Here is a 20,810-nt window from a genome sequence, read left to right on the forward strand (position 1 = left end):
AGTGCCATCCTTTACTTTTACACCAACAGGTAAGCATCCCCTCTCACTGTGCCTACAGCAAGTGATATGTTTATTCATTCCTTGTGCCTTAGCAGCCACCATTTCACCACATTTGTGAAACACTTCCCTTAATGGTCTTAACTGCCACAGTCCTAACAGATTCATTGGTGAGAGAAGTCAGTGAGGAATATTTGATGTGAACAACAAGAGGAGCCAATCACTGGCAGAGTTTAACATAGGCATAAAAAGCTCCGCCAAATGTGTTAGGAAGAAAAAAAAGAAGAGGCCATGCTACTAAGAGCTGTTAAAACTAGTGGTAACTTGATCAAAGAGCTGCTGGCAACCTCAGATGGGATTTAGGGGAATGACACACCACCAGCACTCCAGCACACCAATTAGATAGGCAAGTGGCAGCGCAGCTAAGGAGGTTATCTGTGAATTGAAGTGACACAGCGTAAAACAGATAAAAGAGAAGCTCTCTCTCTGCGCCTCTGTTGTTCTGTTTCTGAGAGTTTTTATTTACCGTTCTCTCCTCCTTTTTTAACTTGTGGACTTTCATCCATTGGAAGGTCTTTGTTCTCCAGAGGTGTGTCAGGGGTGTTGGCAGAGCTTAGTGCAATGTGAAAAAAGTGAAAAGATGAGAGGAAGTAAGAGTAAGAGATAGAGAAGGGGAGTGCACGGTGTGTATTTGTGATTCCACTGGTTGTTCCCATCTGTGCAGAGGTTGCATCTAAACAGCAGCAGTGCCATTTTTGTCTGCCTCCAGGCTTCCAATCAGGAAGCATAATTCGGCGTTGCAGGGTTGTTTCATGAGCTGCTGGAAATCCTTCAGGTGAAACACACTCATGCTTGATTGTGCTGTTAGGTTTGCCTATGTGGGCCAAAAATCCCTGGTACCCAGTCCTGTAGAACCAGGACTTTTCAGTGTATTATGCTGATTTTAATCTAATACTAAACTCTGATATACTTTAGTTTGCATAAGACCTCTCCCGGCTACAAGCAAAGGCCAAACCAGACTTTCTGTTTTGAAAAAGAGACAGGGAATCAACACAGCCACGCCCCAACCCTACCTCTCTTCCTCTGTCTCTCCTCTCAGGCAAGAGATTGTAATTAAAGTTGGAAGTTTATCTCTCCTTCACACACCGGCAGCTTAGAGCTCCTTGAAAGAGTCCAACTTGCAGCACACAGAGCTTCAAACACACTGAGCCAGACAACCAAAAAGCTCTGCATCTTTGTTCTTCATAAGCCTCTTACACATCCTCCTCCTGCTCCTGTTGCTCTGTGTGTGTGTGACTCAGCTGAAATTATGCCAAACACTTTCATTTACATGCTCACTTGAACTGACACTAACACAAACTCAAAACTGACCATTTAAAATCAGATGAATGATCTGTTGAACCTTTATGAAATGATTTTATGTATGATAGGCAAAGATAGAGAAGAGAGAGAGATAGGGAACACAAAACTCATTATCTGTTTTCTTTCAGTGGCATATCAGAGAGGCGGAGAAGGTGTCAGCAGTGCTGGAAGGTAAGAGTTCATTTAATGTTTCAAAAAGCATTTGCACGATAGTATTTGAAAAATTAAACACATTTTGGGTCTCAAATCAAACATCCTGGATAGGTGAGAAGGGATGGGCATGTGTACTTTTCTTTGACAAACACTAGGGGGAGTGCTGTGCCTTTCCATAGCGGCACAAAGCAGATGATGGGTAAGGCTCTGCATTGAGAAGGTAATAATTCTACAGGAACAAAGCCCCATATAGTCTGGCAGGAGCCCGTCCTCATCCCATATGGTGGAGAGCCACATCCAACCACAAGGCTGTGCCGTAGCATCACCACCGAACTAAAAGAGATATATGAGATATATGTGCTGGTACAACACACCACTTCATGTTGTGGAATGGTGCATTGTGTAGAGAGACTGTGAAGAAATGGGTCTGGCATCTTTTTGCCACTAGTCAACTGTATATCCACTGGATGGAGCTTGGTGCATTATATAAAAGCAGAATAGGCAATAACGTATTTTCATTTCTTTACTCAACAGCACAAAGTGTACTTATCACTGTCGTGTCTGTGTATGTGTGTGTTGCTCGTGTGTTAATGAATGCTTAGCTTGAAGCCATCAACAGTAAATCCATATTCATTATATTATCCAGCTGTATGATTGAATCCTGTATGCAGCACGGCTGCGTCAGCTCTGCACAGACACAACGGTCGTTCAATATCAACATACAACTGTCGGGGTGATTGAAGAGCTATTGTGTGATTGTATTTGGCTGCACGAGACAAATGTGTTCATTACCCAAAATGAATCCAAGAAATGAGTCGTTTAAGAGGGAATGAGGAAACGTAATTCAATGCTAATTCAGTGTTGGGATATGCAAACTAGGAGTCATTCTGAGGAGATTTGAATACTGAAACAGTACATGGTGCTGTTAGAGTGGCCTGCATTCTCTTTGTATGCTAGATTGATTCCGTTCATGAGCAATAGAAGACAATTTATCGTCGTCTGTTTTTACGCTCAGTGTTTGGCCCAAGGTCAGGTTGTACAGTTGAATCTTGTTGAACAAGCAATCTTGCATTGTATTGGGATTAAAGCTAAAGAAATAAGAGCCAGGACATGGAAAGAATGGAGATAGATGGCCAGACAATGATGTGAAGGACCAGTCCCCATGGGTATCTCTACTGGTGCTTGAGTTTTCCTCCTTTCATTCTTTGCAGCTACAAAAAAAAACTTTTTAAATGATATAGATATTGTGTGACACCGTGGAATCTACTCAGGGAGCGTTTGTGGTTCACTGACTGTTCAGGACGTGCATTTCACAACATTGGGAGTGAATTTTATCTGGCTGTCTAATCCAGGCGGATCGCTAATGCTCACGAGGGCTCAGGGAAAGTGTCATCGGCTGTGGGCAAGTCAAGCACACACACAATCTATTTAGCTGGGCTTTTTTTCTAATACCCTTTCTGGGCCTGTTTGTGGCCAAAGGGCAAAAAAGTACTAAAGCCGGATTTCTAGTTTTCCTATTCTCAGCTGGATAAACAAACTCCACATAATCTTCTCTTTCGAATATTATGTTACTGTGGGTGCTTCAGTTCATTCACATAAATGTCATTGTGGTGTTGGCTTAGTCATCTTTGACTATTGTTAACCATTTGGTGGTTCCATTTTTACAGGCCTGGTTTGTTAAACATTGGGGAATCTGCCACTCAGCCCTGGCTGGCCGACACATGGCCCAACTCCTGCTCCAACCACAACGACTGCAGCATCAACTGCTGCACTGCAGGCAACGGCAACAGCGACAGCAACTTGGCAACGTACAGCCGACCAGGTACGTGTGTGTGCGTGTGTGTCGTTGCTGCCAAATGAAGCCAACAACCAAAATAAACACTACAGTCCTTGACAAAAACAACAAACAACTATAGAGATAAGAAATGTAGGAGCTGAGGGAATCTGCAGTGCAAAAGGAAGTAAAATCTGATATCTAGGTTAGCTCCCAAGAGAGTTGTTGTGTGTATCTCTCCCATTCTGTAGGTCTCCACACGAAAAACCTGGAAAAATATTAGGATTAAGAGAGGCTGTGTGCTTGTGTGTTTGATTTATCTGAGTTTAAAGTAGAGCTGTTTTAGGCAGGAAATAAAAGGAGCACACTGAGCAGGGCTTATAGCTCTACTCTGTTGCTAATCGAATTGCTCTGCTGATTTCCATACAGTTGTTATAGCCGGTAATGTAATTTCCTCTAAGTGCTCAGTTATTTAAGAAATGTGCAGCAGGCGAAGAGGTCAAGGCTGGACTGCAGACGATGGCCAGGAGCAGAGGAAGAGAGAATGATAGAGGGAAAAGGGTGCACCTGGAGAAGCAGATGGATGAAGGGGGAGAAAGGAGTGAGGAAGAATAAGTATATGCTAAAATACCCACAGAGATGTATGGGCTGAAGTGCAGAGTGTGTAGGAGTAAAGCAAAGTGGGGTAGATGGAGAGAAGAAAAGAGAAAAAGACTTCACCAGGTGGCCTTTTAGTTTATTCAGCATCAGTACAGTTGTCAACGAAGACTGCTGCTACACTCCCACCACCCCAACCCCCCCCCCCCCCCCCCCCCACACACACACACATACACACACAGTGTGATTCTTTTGAAATGTGCAGCCAAAACTTGGATGACACACACTTATTCATTTTCAGTCACCACCAGCGTTTCTATACTTGGAAACTTTCTCTGTAATGAAAAGCTTTATGTTCTAAATTATGCACTTTGGGACTGTGCCTTTAAGGCCAGCACATAATTCCTGTCCAGCTGTTCTAGCTAATATCCATCCAGCCACTCCTGACTTCAAATCTTCCCCAATGAGGATTAATAATTCATTTTGTAGACTTTATAGTCAAGTTTAGTTTTTCTTTGTGCTAATCACCCCTCTGAGGCTGTAGTGTTTAACTCTACCTTAACATGGTATGAGATGTTTAACAGGGAATAACAGGCTAAAGGCAGCCCTCACTCCTCGCATGACATTCCGCTGTATGACACTAAGGAGCTTGCCAGACGCATGCTTTGTGTGTGTGCCAAACCCAAACTCTGTGAGCATTAAGAGGATCACTGACTAGGTGACAGAGCAAAGAAATAGGAGTTAATGTCCCTTTATCTCAGCCATAGGGGCGCTTTCACACATCAACCTTTGAAGTGTTGAGCTGTTCCATGCAGCTGAAATGTGAGGCGTGTGGCACGAGCCGCGTGCACCTATGGCCGTCCTTGGTATTTACCGCAAGGCTGGCTCTCAGATCTGCTGGAGGATTTGAATATTTTATGAGCCAGGGAAAATTGGATCTGTCAGTGGAGCTGTGCTTTTACTGCGTGCCTCATTCCAGGTCTTTGATACAGACATGTCTCTCTGTCCCTCTCAATGAGCAAAGATGCTCCCACTGTCAGATGGAAGAGAACACAGATGACACCCACATTGAGTCATGGTTAAGACTGAGAAGAGACTAAGCGAGAAAGGTGTAACACCACAAGTGTCAGTCACCTGAAGTAGACCATGAATTGGCAAGCAAAACTGAGACTTGAAGCAGGAATAGAAATGTCTCTTTCTGGTGGGCAGCAATCTTTCAGAGGGGTGAAATGAAAATGTGTCCCTTCTGAAATGAAATCCTGTTAGCTTTGACTGTAGATCAGATGATGCCCAAAATCTTTGACCAAGCTGGCATATTGCTGTTAACTTGATCATCAGCAGTAGGAAAGTCTGACTAAATACCCTCCATGTTCTCCAGCCGACTGTATCGCCAATTATAACAACCAGATGGAAAACAAGCAGACCAACCTCATGGTGCCAGAGTCAGGAGTCTATGGAGACGTAGACCTGTCCAACAAGATCAATGAGATGAAGACGTTCAACAGCCCAAACCTAAAAGACGGCCGCTTTGTAGGTCCAGGGGGACAGCCGACGCCTTATGCCACCACCCAGCTCATCCAGTCTGCTATCATGGGCAACAACATAAACTCAGACAGAGGAACTGGAGGGAGTGGTGGTGGACTCGGGGTTGGAGGAGAAATGAATGAGAAACATTGCTGGAAGCCCACCTCAGCCCAGCAGCAGAAACAGGAAATAGGCTCCCAGCTGCAGTACAACATCATGGAGCAAAACAAGCTGAACAAGGGTGAGTGTGCGGAATAACCAGCAGCCATGGTTAGAGAGGTCACCTCCGAGCCATGATGTTCCTCCACTTGATTTTCCCTCCTGTTCTCTCCTTCCGTGGCTCCTTCAGCCTCACTGTGGATGCCTATAGAGGAGTTTCACGCTCATATGTGCTTTGGCTCTGTCTCAGTCCTCTTCAGTCAACATAGATGTCATCACTCTTTCTTTCTGCCTGTCTGTATGGCATTCATGTAACCCCTCATCACCCGCCGTGCAATCATGTATAATCTTTGCTGCTAAATGTGGGTCAGGCTTGAATTGCTGTCATCTTATGGTATCTGGGATGTCGTTTTGTGATGAAGGCAGGTGTGAGGGTTTATCTTGGGTGTCAGATTTCTAAAGGAAAGACAAAGATTATTCAAAGAGCTTTTTATGCTTTGAATGAAGCTATCATCACCTTTGTGCCTGCAGAAAGGAACCACATCTGGTGTGATAGTTTTGAAATTTTTACGCAGATGTTGCATGTGCTCACATACTTACCTGTACAGTATGATCTGCATGCCTCTTGTCATGTATGCCGTCTTTCACTACAGGGCATTTTCATCACATACATGACTTCACATTTCCAAGTTGAAGTGGTGATGCATTGTTTTCCTTATTCCTTTGTTCATTACAAAGTGAATGCTGCAGCATCTCTGAGTACGTAGGATGTCTGCCTGAGGCTGCTACTGACCATGCACTCTATTCTCCCCATCACCAGACCGCTACAGAGGAGGTGACAACCCCATGCCAGCTACCATCCCCTACAACCAGACCCATGACAGCCACACTGGAGGCTCCTACAACAGCTCTGACCGAGGCAGCAGCAGCACCTCTGGTAAGATTGTTATGGCATTAAGAGTAACTCAAGGACAGTCAGAGGTTATAATTGATTCATTTTTAATGCCACTGTGTGAACAGATAAGACCTCAGACCTTCTATTTAGAAGGACATTCTGTGAGCCTTCAAAAAAGTTACATGCAGACAGATTGCTAACAAGATCTGTAGTACAATGCTTCCTTAACCACATAACATTGCATTTAAATCATACACACTAGTAGGGCCAATCCTACTGGTAAACTTACAGCTCGCAGGCTAAGCCTAACGTGCTAGCTTGAACTTTTACAGTTCAGTTGACTCTAGGTGCTTAACAGAAACCCAAAGCTTGATCTCCTAGCAAGCTATTAGGGCAGCAGTGACAAGGAAACCAGGACCAGGCTCATAAAGGTGGCTACAGGTAGCCAAGAGCGATGCAGTGCAGAGACAGCTATCCAGCTAGCTGTAACCCACCTATGCTGCATTATAATTTAAATTTAAAAATAACTAAACACTGGCGTGAACAGCAGGAAGCAGGCTTCAGTTCACTTAATGTCCCAGGTGTCACTGTTAATGAGGATTTTCTGTTTCTTTTATTTTGAACATTTCAAGTCATGTGATACTTTGCCCTTTTTAATTTAACTGCCAAAGTATTTTCCCAGCTTATTGTTGTTATGAAGCATATAATCACATACAGTACACCTTCCAGATCCATTCTAAAATCCTCAAAGGCAATAAATCACTTTGAACATAATAATGCAGGCTTTAAATGGTAATTTGATTAATTTCTATGTCAGCCTATCTTGAAGAGAAACCTTCACAAAGTGGAAAATTGCTAAATGGGAGAGGAAGTGGCAACAATACCTCCAAACAAAAGGCAGGAGCCCCATGTCAGGCTTTTGCTTGTGTCTTTTGTTTTCTGGGTATACTGACATTCAAGGAGGTTTAAAGTAAATTAGGTAAAGGGATCATTTTGTTTCAGCTTTTTGTTTTGTTTTTCTGCTCAGTGTTGTTTTCTGTTTGCCCTTGCCTATTTTGCATTACTTCTGTTAATTGGCTTTACTTTGATTCCAGTATGGAGCAGCCTAATTTCATCAGGACCTCACTGTCTGTCTGCGGACAAGGACAAATGATAACACGCTGCAGACGGCATGCAACACTGCCACCTTAATGCCATGTATCCATTCTGATATGGCGTTTGAAGTTCAAGCCATTAAGGAGAAGCCTTTAGTGTTCGCTGCACATCACAGCTCATTGGTTCGGTTTTAATAGTTTGGTATTAATTGGACCCTTTTCTGCTGTTCCTGTTGCCTTTTCCTGTGAGATTGGATTATACCCATCAGGAAAGAAAAATATAGTAAATCCCATAATTAAGGAGTGTTCGCACTTGCCAGTTAGGCTTGTTAGATTTCTTTTAACATTAACAATTGATGTGTTTTTGTTACAGACAGATAGAAATGAAAGAAATGTGTCTGTAGTTGTTGCAACTGATTGGATGTTGTATTTTTCTTTTCTTTTTCTGAGCAGGGAGTCAGGGTCAAAAGAAGGGAATGCGCACACCCAAACTACCCAAACAAAGCACAATGAATTGGGCTGACCTCCTGCCCCCTCCTCCTGCAAACCCACCCCCAAGTCGGAACACAGAGGAGTACTCTCTATCGATGGAAGACAGGTGGGACATGTCTGCACAAACACAGACAATCTGACAGACATGCACACACTGTATTTAAATACCAGTTCATTCACCCTGCCCTTTCTCCTGTTTCTTGCATTCATTCTAAGCTTTTGCCCCGAGGGTTTTCTGTCTATTAGTGCTAGGTTCATGTTGAACCGTGATAGAAGGGTGGCATGAATATTTAGCACGTTTTTCTGGCTTCTATGTATAAAAACATGTTTTCAGTGAGTGATATGAAGGTAACAAGCCCCATTTCTCTTTGCTGGCAGCTGTGATCCAGACATGCAGTGCCCCATGCCCCCCTCTCATATGTACCTGCAGCCTGATGAGCTGGAGGAGGAAGAGGAGATGGAGAGAGGGCCCACTCCTCCCATCCGCGGGGCAGCTTCCTCCCCCGCAGCTGTATCTTACAGTCACCAGTCCACAGCCACCCTCACCCCCTCACCACAGGAGGAGATGCAGCCGATGCTCCAGGATGCAGCAAACAGCCATGAACGCAGGTACACCCTGATGTCAAATTGTCTAGAAGCAAAAGAGGGTATTCAGTAAAGAGGTTGAGGGAATCTATTCTTTAAAGGCTCACAGAGACTGTTTTTAAAATTCATAGCTGTTTTTTTATGATTGAGCTCATTAACTCCAAATTACGTGTATTTTGCTTGTATCGGCCATTTTCAAAGCATATCTTAGGTTTTAGATTGATTTCTTACCTTCCAGGGAGTCATTTGTTACAGCGCAATTCAGAGCTGCATGAAAATTTAAACAGTACATCATGGAAAGGTGTTTGAAATCATACATCAACAATTTTGTGGAGTATATTTTTGTCAGTGATATTATAATTGTGTGGTAATCCAGCTGTGAGCAGGAAGTGTTTATGCTAATGGAAATTCACTTTTTAATGCCTAAGTTACCAAAAATATTCTACATTTGATGAGATACTGACACCATGTGGTTCTCCCACTGCTTGTAGGCGCCATGCTGTGAGCCCACCACCTCCTCCAAGGCCCCTCTCTCCTTCACACACATATGGGTACATCAGCAGCCCATTGGCCTTGGACACTGACGGCATGGAGGAGGAGGATATATTGGAGGAAGAGGACGAGGAGGGTGATGAGACAGATGCAGAGGTGGCCAAGATGCACTACCACCACACCCACCCCCACACACATCCTCACCATCCCCAGATGCATCCGCGAAGGTTGCTCCTACGAGGGCTTGAACAGACACCTGCATCCAGCATGGGTGACCTGGAGAGCTCGGTGACTGGCTCCATGATCAATGGATGGGGGTCAGCTTCTGAAGAGGATAATGTCTCTTCGGGGAGGTCCAGTGCAGTCAGTTCTTCAGATGGATCCTTCTTCACAGATGCCGACTTTGCTCAAGCTGTTGCTGCAGCTGCAGAGTATTCAGGCCTCAGAGTGGCAAAGTACCCCAGTTCACAGGCCCAAGATGTTGGAGCATCATCTGGTAAACTTAACGCCACACAAATGTAATCTCAAGAATTTTGAAGAATGGAAAAAGAAAACTGTTCTTTTTTTTTTCTCAGCACGTAAATACCAAATAAACCCATCAGGCCACCGTCCTGGCAGCCCAGTGTCAACAGACAGTAATATGAGCATGGCAGCTGTACACAGGAGGCCTCCTAAAAAGCAGAAACAACATCCTGCAGGTCATCCAGGGAGCCAACGACGTGAACCCTTCAATGAAGGTACACTCATGATTATGTCCCAGTGCAGTGTTCCTGCTTAGTATAGATTCTATTCTAATCATTTTTATGTTTATGAAAATTCAGTTTTTTTCCTCAGAGGACAAATGTTAGTTTATCTGCTACCTTGGAGGAATTGCTAGCTTCCTAATGGAGAAAGTGGGTCAGCCGATTCAGGTAGTGTAGCTAAGCTATAATTTACCCAGTGTATTACTTCACTAGCTAGCATGACCTGTGACACAAACAGTATGGCGTTTAGTCAATTTTTAGTCAATAACTGATGTGACTGTTCTGAATAAGTAAGTTAGCCTGTACATTTTATGTACAATTTACTTATGTAGTAATGCTAAGCTAACACTTTTTGTAAAAGACAAAGCATTCATACACAGTTAGTAGCAGTAACAGGTTAGCTGAACGCACTACACTGATGGCCAGTTTGTATCAGTGTCCCTCCTTCGGTTCCCTGTAAGGACATGGACGGGAAAAGTGCAATTTACTGTGACACAGTGTTCGTAAATGACTGAGTATAGCTGAGCGGTGAGCCAGAGTTTTAATCATCATCTCCTGTGTGTTTATGCACACACATACATGGCTTCACTCCTAATCTGCAGCAGTGCTGAACAGATCGGGCGAGTGGCGGGCTGGAGGCCAGAGTCATAGTGGGAAGGAATGGAGGGGGGGCTGTCTCAGGGGAGCTCTGCCCAGCTTGGCGATGCTGACACCAGGATGTCTCTCCACTCTAGCCACTAATGAAATTGATCCAGGTGCTCTGGCTCGTACTGAAGAGCCACCTTTCAGCAGGGGCCCAACATAAACCAAACGGGGGCTAAATAGTGGAACAGCTGTACACAGACGGAGAAGCTTTAACCTTGTTAAGTAAAAGAGCAATAGACTTTTTATGGCATCATCTTTACTACAGGCTTACCAACAAAAAGCTGTTTTTTCCTCTCTGCTTTGATCTTGTGGAAATATGTTTCGTTTTAAATTCATCTCTTTGTGAGAGTCTGCAGGTTCTGGCTCTGCTGTGTACAGTATGTGCTGTCCCAGAGCTGGTTCTCCTCTTAGTGTCAGGTGTCCTTGAGTGTTGGAAGCACTTGACAGGGAGATTTAATATCCAGCTCACTAGGAGCCAGACCAGCTATATCACCCCCAACCCACCCACCCATCCAAACCTCCGCCTCCTGCCATCATCCTTATATCCTGGCTCCACCATCCACTGCCCCTCCCTTTGGAGTGATCTCTCCATCCCACTCCACTCTCCTCTCCTCTCCTGCTCTCCCTGTCTTTGTTTGAGCAGGGAGGGGGTAGACTGACAGCTTTGCAGTTCTGTCCGTCTATCAGTCCTCCTGCTGATTGCATTTGATCTGAATGGATTGTTTTTCATTTGGAGGTTATTGCCTTCCCTTCCCCCACCTTACATACCCTGTCTGTGGTCTGGAATACTGGTGCTGAGGTGATAGGTGAGGGAAGGCGATTTAATGAAATTTAGAACAAAGAAAAAAGAAAGGAAACACAAAGTATGTTCAAGTGTGCGTTTCTATCATTTGTTTTATGTTTCTGTATGAATTACTTCAGCCTTCAACAGCCTGAGACTACTATCTGGGAAGCACTATACTATCACTATATAAATGCACAACATACTGTCAGTCATGAAGGCAGAAAACTAGTGAGTCAGGGACAGAAACACATGACAGACTCGCGTCCCCACTGCCTACCCCTCTTTGACCCAGTCATTTCACTGTTTGCTTAGTGGCTGTGGAGACACCCAAGTTATATTCCTTCTCATGATTCATGTTGTGTTTGACTCTAATGCCTTTGTCTGCCTCCACTCTGAACTTAACCCTTCCCTGTCTCTTCTAAACTGTCTCAGCCGTGTCTGTCTAATTAACCACCGAGCCCCTCGGATTCATCCTGCTTTGCAAGCTCAGAGACACTTTTCAGACCTATCTCTGGCCTCTTCTGATATTCCCTCATAAATCTAACAGGCACTCTGTTCCTTCCTTGTTGTGAGCTATAGCTCACAGACTGTGGCCATTGATCAGACTATGACTGAGGCAGAACTCAGGAGGCAAGTCAGTTATTAAAAAAAACTACAGACGCCTCTCTGCTGTATGATATTGACCGTCCACCCCCCGTCTGTATTCACGGGGAGAGGAAGGAGGAGGAAGATAATCAGAAAAGTGTATTGGAGCTGTTTGATTCTGCCAACAAGACATCACCTGCCCCATTAGCCTTCTGTGTGTAAAAAAGAAAATAAAAGCTTTGATTCTCCCGTTTTGTTCACCCTTTAAAGTCTGTAAGGTTCCACCTGTAAGAGAAGGCGCTCACTATGTTTATTAACTTTCTAATCCTGTGTGGATTATGGGTCTGCCAACAAAACCATCCTTCAGGGTCGAAGCTGATTAGAAGATGAAAAGCCATCGATCGCCAGCAGACAAGGCTTTTCACCCGCCGTTTTGTTTAGATGGCTGTGTGATGTGTGAGAGGCCAAGCGGCCCACTGGCTGCCCTCATATGAATAATGGCTCAAGGACAAGCTGCATTGATTCATCGACAGGAGAAGTCGAGCAGGCCACAGAGACAGCTGCTGACCGTCACACTCCCCTCTTCCTGCTCTCCTGCCTCCCGCTCAATCTCATAACTCTCTGGCTAGATTCGTCCTCTGGTGTCATCTGTTCTGTTTACTGTCTGTTCTGAGGAGTTTCTGTGTGTACAGCTCTGGGTGTGTGTACACACACTGCAGCTGTGTTTGTACATCATCTTGCAGGTGTGAGACAACTGAGTGACAGATAATACACAGTGAAGTTTCAAGAGTACACTTATTCCTCAGTTTTTAAACCCAGATTTTTTTGATAATAACGTGCTCTCTCTCTCTCCCTCTGTTTATCCTTCAGACCTCCCGCCTCCACCGATTCCCCCTCCAGCAGTGCTCAAGTCCCCTACACACCCCTCTAAGATGGGCCTGGAGGGACGGGGAGTAATTTCCCCCAAAGCAGGCGAGGGTCGAGACAGGAGAGGAGGAACGGGTGGCTATCGGCCACGGGAGGGTTCAGATCCCAGAACCAGCTCGTCTGAACGCAAAGACGCTCAAGACAGACAAAAGACTGCTCACGGAGGGAAAGGGACTAGACATGAGGGTAGCACTGCCAACAAGGCACGCCAGCATGCAGGTACAACAACAGCCTGTGTCTTCACATGCACAGTATGCCTCACATCATGTAAAAAAACATGGAAACAGATTTTCCATTTTCAGAAAATGTAGCATCTTAATTTGAGCTTCAGTTGAATTGTTTACTGCAGTTTGTGTGTTAAGTGGAAAGTGGAAAAGTCATCTTCATTAGATGGCAGATTATCTTGTGAAACAACAAAAACAGAATATTCTGTGCAGATAAACATTAAGCCAACATTACAAAGTGTATTAGAAATCTGAACTCACCCTCATTGTATCTCCCTAGGATCAGAAGACATTCTGCCCTATAGCCGACCACAGTTCCCCACAGTCAACAGCCCCCGAGACCCTAGCTCCTCCAGCTCCATGTCCTCCAAGGGATCAGGGGGCCGGCGGAGAGGAGAAGGAGGCCGCAGGAACCCTGCGGACATGGGCCTCAACACCTCTGGAGCCTTTCAACCAGGAGATGAAGAGCTAGAGGTACAGTTGGATGCCAAACACACAGATTAGCCATCAATACATATGACTGTATACAGGGCAATATAACAAATGAGCTTAGCTTTTTGTAGCCTGCAAACTAATAGCTAGCATTCATAAGCATTGATAGGCTGCTTGAGACCACACATCACATTAAGAGGCCAGCACAGCTCTATCTGCTAGGAGCTAAGATCAGCTGATGCTAACCAAAATGGTTGTTTCTTCTTCCAGATGGCAGAGAGCTGAAGAACAGACGATGAAATGGAGGAACTGTTCTGATTTTTTCCTGGAGTGGAGCACCATTGTTTCTCTTACAATTTTAAATATCTCAGTATTTCACCATCATGTTGGCTGCCATCATACTGTAGTGTTTCTTTACATCTGGAAAACAGACCTATGGGTTTTTTTTCTAACTTCTCATTTTCTATGTCCATTTGAAAAAAAAAAGAGTGTCTGAAGATAACAGAATGGTGCATTCAAAATACGCAGTAGTATATTTATGTTTAATTCCAATGCAATATGGAGTGAAATCGCACTCCAGACATTGACATGACTCAGCTTGCCTTGACAGGAACTTTGGAGAGCCCGTACAGTGAGATGTTACTGTAATAAAAAAAAGCTGCAAGCAGAGAGGGGTGGACTGTCTGTAAATATACGTGTATACATGATGTCTCCTTGTTTTACCCATTGTGGTACCTCAAAATTGTCTTCCTTGTTTTATTTTGCGAATTCTAATTTTATTATGCCAGTAAATATAATTATTATTTTATCACTTCCATCCATGTTGTAAATTGCTATATTATTTAGCTGCCCCAAGAAAGTGCCACTTTGGGATTTTTCTTTTCTTTTTTTTTGTTGTTGTTGTTTATTTGTAATGCACTGTTATGTTTCGTGTTGTCATCAATGTTATTTGTTTTACTTTGGTTTTAAAAGCACAATCACTAAACTTTATTTTAAACCATTCTATCTATTAACCTTTTTGTCTTACTGGAGGAAAACAGGTATGACAAAAGAGTCTAGTTAATCCTGATGATGATGATGATTTAGGTAAAGGTTGCTGTTTACGAAGGCTGTACCTGAAAGGAGACTCCTTGCGTTGTGATTGTCTTCCTCTCCGGTTCTGACGCCAACTTAAGTGATGGAAAACAAGACAGTTAATGTGAGTCATAGCTGCAATGTAAATATTTCACATTGACCATGAACTCAGCTATTGCACATTAATGGAAATGTTATCTACGAATGCACTTAAATGAATGTCAAATACAGGAAACAAGTCACTTTGGGAATCTGGAGAGGTCATAATTGGACAAGAAGAGTCTCTTTTCTTGAAATGAAAGGGCTGATGGGGGCCCTGTTCTAAGGAGAAAGGGTGCTGTTGTTTATTCATAGGACATCTGCAAACATTTGTTTCGTAAAGCAAAAAAGTAAAAAATAAAAAAAATGATGAATAAAAAAGTTCAAACTATCGATGTTCTTAGAGTCATTTGTCAACATTTCTTACACTTAACCAGAGTCTGGCCACAAAGGCTAAGCAAGTCATTCCACACCTGTCAACCCTGCAACATCTCCCAGCTCCTCCTGAGGACTTCCAGGCTTCCCTGTGTGCCCTGGGTCTTACCCCTAGGTCAGGACTGCTACCGGTTAAGGCACAACCACTGAAACAGCAACAAAGTCAGACCAAGGTTCAACAATACATGTGGCGAGAAAAGCCTGGAGCACACGGTACAATCCTGCAGAAAAGATGCCCATGTACAGTGCTGGGAAGCAGACTGCAACGGGACGGGAAGAAGCACTGTGCAGCGCTCTTTTGGAAAACCTAAACATTGTTACTATGTGCACACTGCTTCAGGCACATGGAAGATGGCTCTAACTGTAGGGCAAATTGTAGCCACAAGAAAAAAAAAATGACAGAGACCAGCCTCAGTCCTCCATTCATTTCCAGCCACCGACCTTCACACACCCACTAATATCTCAGCACCACTTCTCACAGCAGATCCCTGGAAACATCTATCCGTCAAAAACATCATGAAATCATCACACTACTGTTTACTTTTAACATGAAAACATCTACCGTTTCCAGTCATTTCTAATGACGTATTAACCCTGTGTGAAAGGGGCACAAAGCTAACATTTGAAGGGATAAATGAATAAATTCATTTTATTGATATATTTATTATGGCTCTAAATGAAACGTATCATAATAAAGCTCAATGTCACTGCATGTATTGCATTTTAATGAGGAATAATACACAAAAGGACACAATGTACTTTAACAACACTGTCAAGGAGGCAACTATCAATATCCTTGGCTCAGTGACTGAACAGCCATTTCTACTGTAGCTATTCAAATGTATTACCTAATGCCAATTCCATTAGTGTTCTCCATTACTCACAATATCTGCACACCATGTCATTCAGTGAAGGCATTTGGAGCCATAGAGGGAGGCTAAAACCAACGGAGAGGGGGATTATATTCAATTTGACAGGCCTAGATTGCTGCCAATTAAGCGTAAGGAGGCTCCAATGAGCTTACATAAGAGAGCGGGTACAGTAGTCATCTTACTCCTCATCGCTCACTCAGCTGCTGACGCGACAAAACAAAATATCCATGAAATGGGAAGATGACACTGTCGCCACACAGAGACTCCAGACAGCGACCAATCCTAATTGGAGACCCAAATGCATTTGTTCCAGTTTATTACATCTAACCTGTCGACTGCTTGTTCTCACAGAGGCAATAACCTGGCCTATGGGAGCCTTTAATGTCAAGCCCTGTCTGTCTGGCTTATTCAAACAGCAGTGATGAAGAAAGAGAGACGGTTCCTCCCCTTTATGCTCCCTCATGAGCCTCAAAGAACTGCAGAGTCTGTACCCAGGAATGTTCTTATTCTCTAAGTAATATTACGTAGGACAGATAAAGACCAGCTGTGATTTATTTAAGACGGTTTGCTGCTCATTGCTAAGTGGTTTCTTGAAGCAAAGGGAGTCGGAAACTAGAGCTGGACGATGTCCCCTTAATTGGCAGGTGGCGATGTTTACAATCAAATGCCTAACCCTAGCTCTGCGTTAGGGTTAGGTTCTCTGCAGTCGTGAGGCTAACCTTATATAATCCGTCGTGAGGCTTGGAGCCTCAAGTGAGACATTTCCATAATGGTCTCAGTGAGCTGAATGTAATAAACTTTGAACCACAACTCTGTGACCTTCCTAACTCTAACCCTAAACCTAGCTGTAACCCTAACCCTAGCTGTATCCGTAACCCTAACCCTAAATGCGGAGCTAGGGTTAGGTTCTCGGCAGTCTTGTGGGTTAGAGCCTCAAGTGAGACATTTCCGTAATGGTCTCAGTGAGCTGAATGTAATAAACTTTCAACCACAACTCTGTGACCTTCCTAACTCTAACCTAACTCTAACCCTAGGAGATCAATGCAGAGCTAGTGTTTGATTGTTCATTTCTTTATTCATATTATTTTATTCATATATTACCATTTCAGATATCATTGTTTTAAACACTAAGTACAATGAGGGAACAACAATTTTATATATTCAAACATTCAAACATTCTTTTTTTAACATTTTATTATTTAAAATTGATTCACATGAGACGAGGCTTTGTATTTTTAAGCTAGCTAGTAATTTAAGTGAGGTAATGATCTGCTTTTGAGTTTAAGTATGTTCTCAAGTCAACATTTTTGAAGTTCTAATCTTTTTAGAGTTTACTGAACATTAAACGATGGTTTATTTATACTTACGATAATTTATGGATTAAAATAAATAGATTGAGTTATACCTCTTTAATGTTATTTCTTTCTTTAAATTCCAGTGCAGTTGACATTATTTCAGTGATATAAAAGTATAATCTATAATCTTAATCTCTTTCTGTTGTATCTGGACATATGTACTTGATGTAAGTGTAGCTGCACTCATTTTAATATGTTGCCCAAAACATAACCTTTATTTAAATGTGATGCTGCTAGCTGATTTTTAGTAGATATATTTTATATATATATATCCCTCATTTTAATATATTTTTGTTTTTAAGGTGAGTTTTTGCAGTATAGAAACCTAATTCGTGACATCTGAGTTTTAAAATGAAAAACACATCAGTATCATTTAGTAATGTGTTTCCCCCAATGGCAGCTGCAGCCCCTGTACCCCATCTTCCACCTTCCTCTTCCTCCTCCTCCTCCTCCTCTTCCTGCACTCTCTCTCAGCTTTAGGAGCACCCCTCCCCCTTCATTCCCCCAGGTGTTCTCTAATAAGCACCTTTCAAAACAAGAACAAATTTGGAACAGGGGAGAGCATCCCCCTTATGCCTCCATCCATCATTTTAATGAGTGGAGGTGTGTCCAGGCCCCACAATGAGATGCGGGTGATTAAGGATATTAAGCGGATTCACTGGCAGTCGGGGTTATTCCCCCCTTAATGGTATGAATATGCACAATGAGGCCGCACTGTCTTTGGTCTGGTTGTTACAGTTACTCTACCTGTGTGCAGCAGTGGCAGGTCTCTGACACTAAAACAGGGGGAAGGGATATGGCAGGAGGAGTGTGTCACTGTTATATTTATATATGCAGGTCTAGTGTGCTGACGTGTGATTGTGAATTTTAAATACTCTGGTTTGGGTTTAACAAAACATTTTTGAATTTTGAGAAATAGATCTACATCAAACAAATCAATCAATCAAGAAGAACTGAGACAGAGCAAGATTCCCATGTTCATCATTAAAGCTGCATTTGTGCTGATAATATTGCAGATTTATTTACAGAGATTTATAAATACTATGTATTTATTTAGCAAATATTTGATGTTAAATATCACTTTTAGATATGTTTGAAATAATAAAATTGAAATTGAAATGGTTTAGTATTAGTAGGAAACATTTAGGTTAGACCTTGAAATAAACAGGTTTCCCACTGAAAGACCACTGACTCCACTGAAAGGCTGCTCTGAGTCATTTTTGCTAATTTTTTTCAAAAGGAAAATCAAGTAATTTCTCAAAAGGACCATTCAAAGACAAAAGACTCACTAATATCCCAAAGTCAGGATGATTCCTCATTACTCTGTGCTAACGGTACAAATCTGTAAAGCAGCCTAACCTTTCCTCCACCTCCTCCTCCTCCGTCAGCTTCCCTTTTCTTCTCATGCCTTCAGTGTTTCACTTTTTGCAATCAATAATTTAAACTGCTGTTGCTTTCCACTCCATCCCAGCAGCCAAAAACTAATTTCTTTTGTGCACATTCAGGCTGTCTCTCATTTCTGATCGCCAAACTGCTTCATTAACCTCCTTCCCATACTAGGAGGTAATTAAGTGAACAGCTGTGCAGTGTCTGACAACTCATCTCGCTGTCGCTACCCTCTGCGAGAACGCCGGCGAGGAAGCCGCCGTCACAGGTGCACAGTGTTTAGACAGCTTACCAGCACCTCTCCACAGCCATTTACACTACAGCTGCAGGTCAAACGCCACCTCTTCAGACCATCAATCAAAACTCGTTTAGGTTGAACAGTCTCACCATCACACAGCTCACATCATTACAAAAAGTTGCGTTAATCAGCGTTAAACACTCGAGCTTGCTTGGAGTTGTGGAGACTGAACTGAAGGGTGTTATTGTAAATGATGGCTGTCAGGCGCTGAGACTGCCAGACGTATAATGAGAGAGGGAGAGTGGAAGCACGCCAAATCCAAGTTTTTTTTAATAACCTAGAAGTAATCTGGATGATTTGTACATCCATTTGTCGCTTAGCCAGTCATTCTAACCATCCTTATTTAATGCCGACAGGGTCTTCACAATTAACCCAGAGGAAATGGCCTCCTCGAGCCGTCCTCTGGAATCCTTTCTCCCTCAGCTGTCTGTACACGCTGAGCTTAAACTGCAACATCCAACCAGGGAATCATGCTCCCCATCAAAGTGCTTATGATCATTATAAATACTGTTAGAAGCTGCAGCGACTATAGTTGGATAAACTCACTAGATCTACTGCATTAAGAGAGAAAAAAACACGGTGAAAAAAACAAGGTCAGTTTAGACTGAATGCCAACTGGCAGCATGTTTTAGAAAACTAAAGAAAAGCAGAGATTTGTTTTTTCAAAAAAGTACAGTGCAACAGACAAAAACTGAAACTAATTAGCGTTCGATAAACAAATACTGAAGTATGGATCGGAGCAGGTAAACATGTACTATTCCTTGGCAGCCCATATTATTCATACTAGAGTTGGCTTATATATATTTGTATTGTGGTTTGCCAGAGATGAAACTAAATGTTGACTTCTTTATTCGTAGTTATTTATTTATGTAACACCCACGGTACAGCTGTCTGCAGCCTTATGATTGTGCCATTTATTCACTTTGAATCAATTTACCTTCACCTTATCCTCCAACATTCACAGCCTTAATGTAAATAATGTTACTGAAAAGCTTGCAACCTATAAAATAAGTCACCTTCAGTAATGATCTGTAAAGACAGGCTGAACAACAGCTGTCTGTTTGATGGCATCTGATGAAGGACGCCTCTGCCTGCAGCTCTTTGTTTAAATACAATCTGTACTTTCAAAAAAAAAGGAAAACACACAATGATAAGAAGAGACTGATCACACAAATCCACCCCAAACATGACCAAAAACAACAAAAGAGTCACTTAAAGTAGTTGAGGAGTTACCATAGTGACGGAGCACAGAATCTAATAATGTGTCTCTGGCAACGTGAGACTGAAGCAAGTGTCCAAGAAAAGTTTATAAATGGATTGAATATGTGCCATGAGATGAAGATGAAGCAGCGCTAACAGGACTAATAAAAAACAGACAGAAAACTGGCTCCAAATGCAAGTCGATCACAAGCGACAACCACCCGGGCTGAAAATGAAGCCGGTGAGGTAGTGGCTTAAGCTGAAAACAGCCGTCCGCCAACAGGCGCTGGCTCCAGTTGACTTCCATTCAAAAGTCAATATTTTCTTTCATCAAATAATTTTTGTCTCGGTGATCTGGTGGTCTAAAATGTTTTCTTTTTTTTTAAAAAAAGACAACAAAAGCATTAAAAGGTACGTAATATGAGACAAATGAAGACATGAACAGTATTAAATTGGCTGCTGAAACTACTTTACAATCACGAACTTCACCTGGTATTCAGGAACTATGTTAGCAGCTACCATGGAAACCAGCCTGCTTCTCAGCGCTGCCCTCTAGTTCCAAATATGGTCACATCCAGTGCCAAAAAGTGAAGATGGTGACCAGGATGTAAGAAAATCGAGGCTTCATAACAGGGATTCACAAATAAACATGTCAACAGCCTGGTTAAAAAAAACTTTCTGGTTTCT

The 20,810-nt window shown here is 42.8% G+C and overlaps 1 protein-coding gene across 1 annotated transcript in view; it reads left to right on the plus strand.

The window, feature by feature from the left end:
- Positions 1-14,968, plus strand: part of robo1 (roundabout, axon guidance receptor, homolog 1 (Drosophila)) — a 273,594-nt gene extending 258,626 nt beyond the window's left edge. Inside the window, exons 21-32 of the mRNA XM_028419011.1 lie at positions 3-29; positions 1,488-1,530; positions 3,180-3,334; positions 5,262-5,648; positions 6,387-6,503; positions 8,009-8,153; positions 8,426-8,656; positions 9,124-9,620; positions 9,700-9,861; positions 12,752-13,027; positions 13,313-13,506; positions 13,735-14,968. Of these exons, the coding sequence (XP_028274812.1) occupies positions 3-29; positions 1,488-1,530; positions 3,180-3,334; positions 5,262-5,648; positions 6,387-6,503; positions 8,009-8,153; positions 8,426-8,656; positions 9,124-9,620; positions 9,700-9,861; positions 12,752-13,027; positions 13,313-13,506; positions 13,735-13,749 (2,249 nt within the window). The 3' untranslated portion in view covers positions 13,750-14,968. The remainder of the gene's footprint in view (positions 1-2; positions 30-1,487; positions 1,531-3,179; positions 3,335-5,261; positions 5,649-6,386; positions 6,504-8,008; positions 8,154-8,425; positions 8,657-9,123; positions 9,621-9,699; positions 9,862-12,751; positions 13,028-13,312; positions 13,507-13,734) is intronic.
- Positions 14,969-20,810: the final 5,842 nt, after the last annotated feature.

This window comes from Parambassis ranga, chromosome 13 (genome assembly GCF_900634625.1).
Source record: "Parambassis ranga chromosome 13, fParRan2.1, whole genome shotgun sequence".
NCBI lineage: Eukaryota > Metazoa > Chordata > Actinopteri > Ambassidae > Parambassis > Parambassis ranga.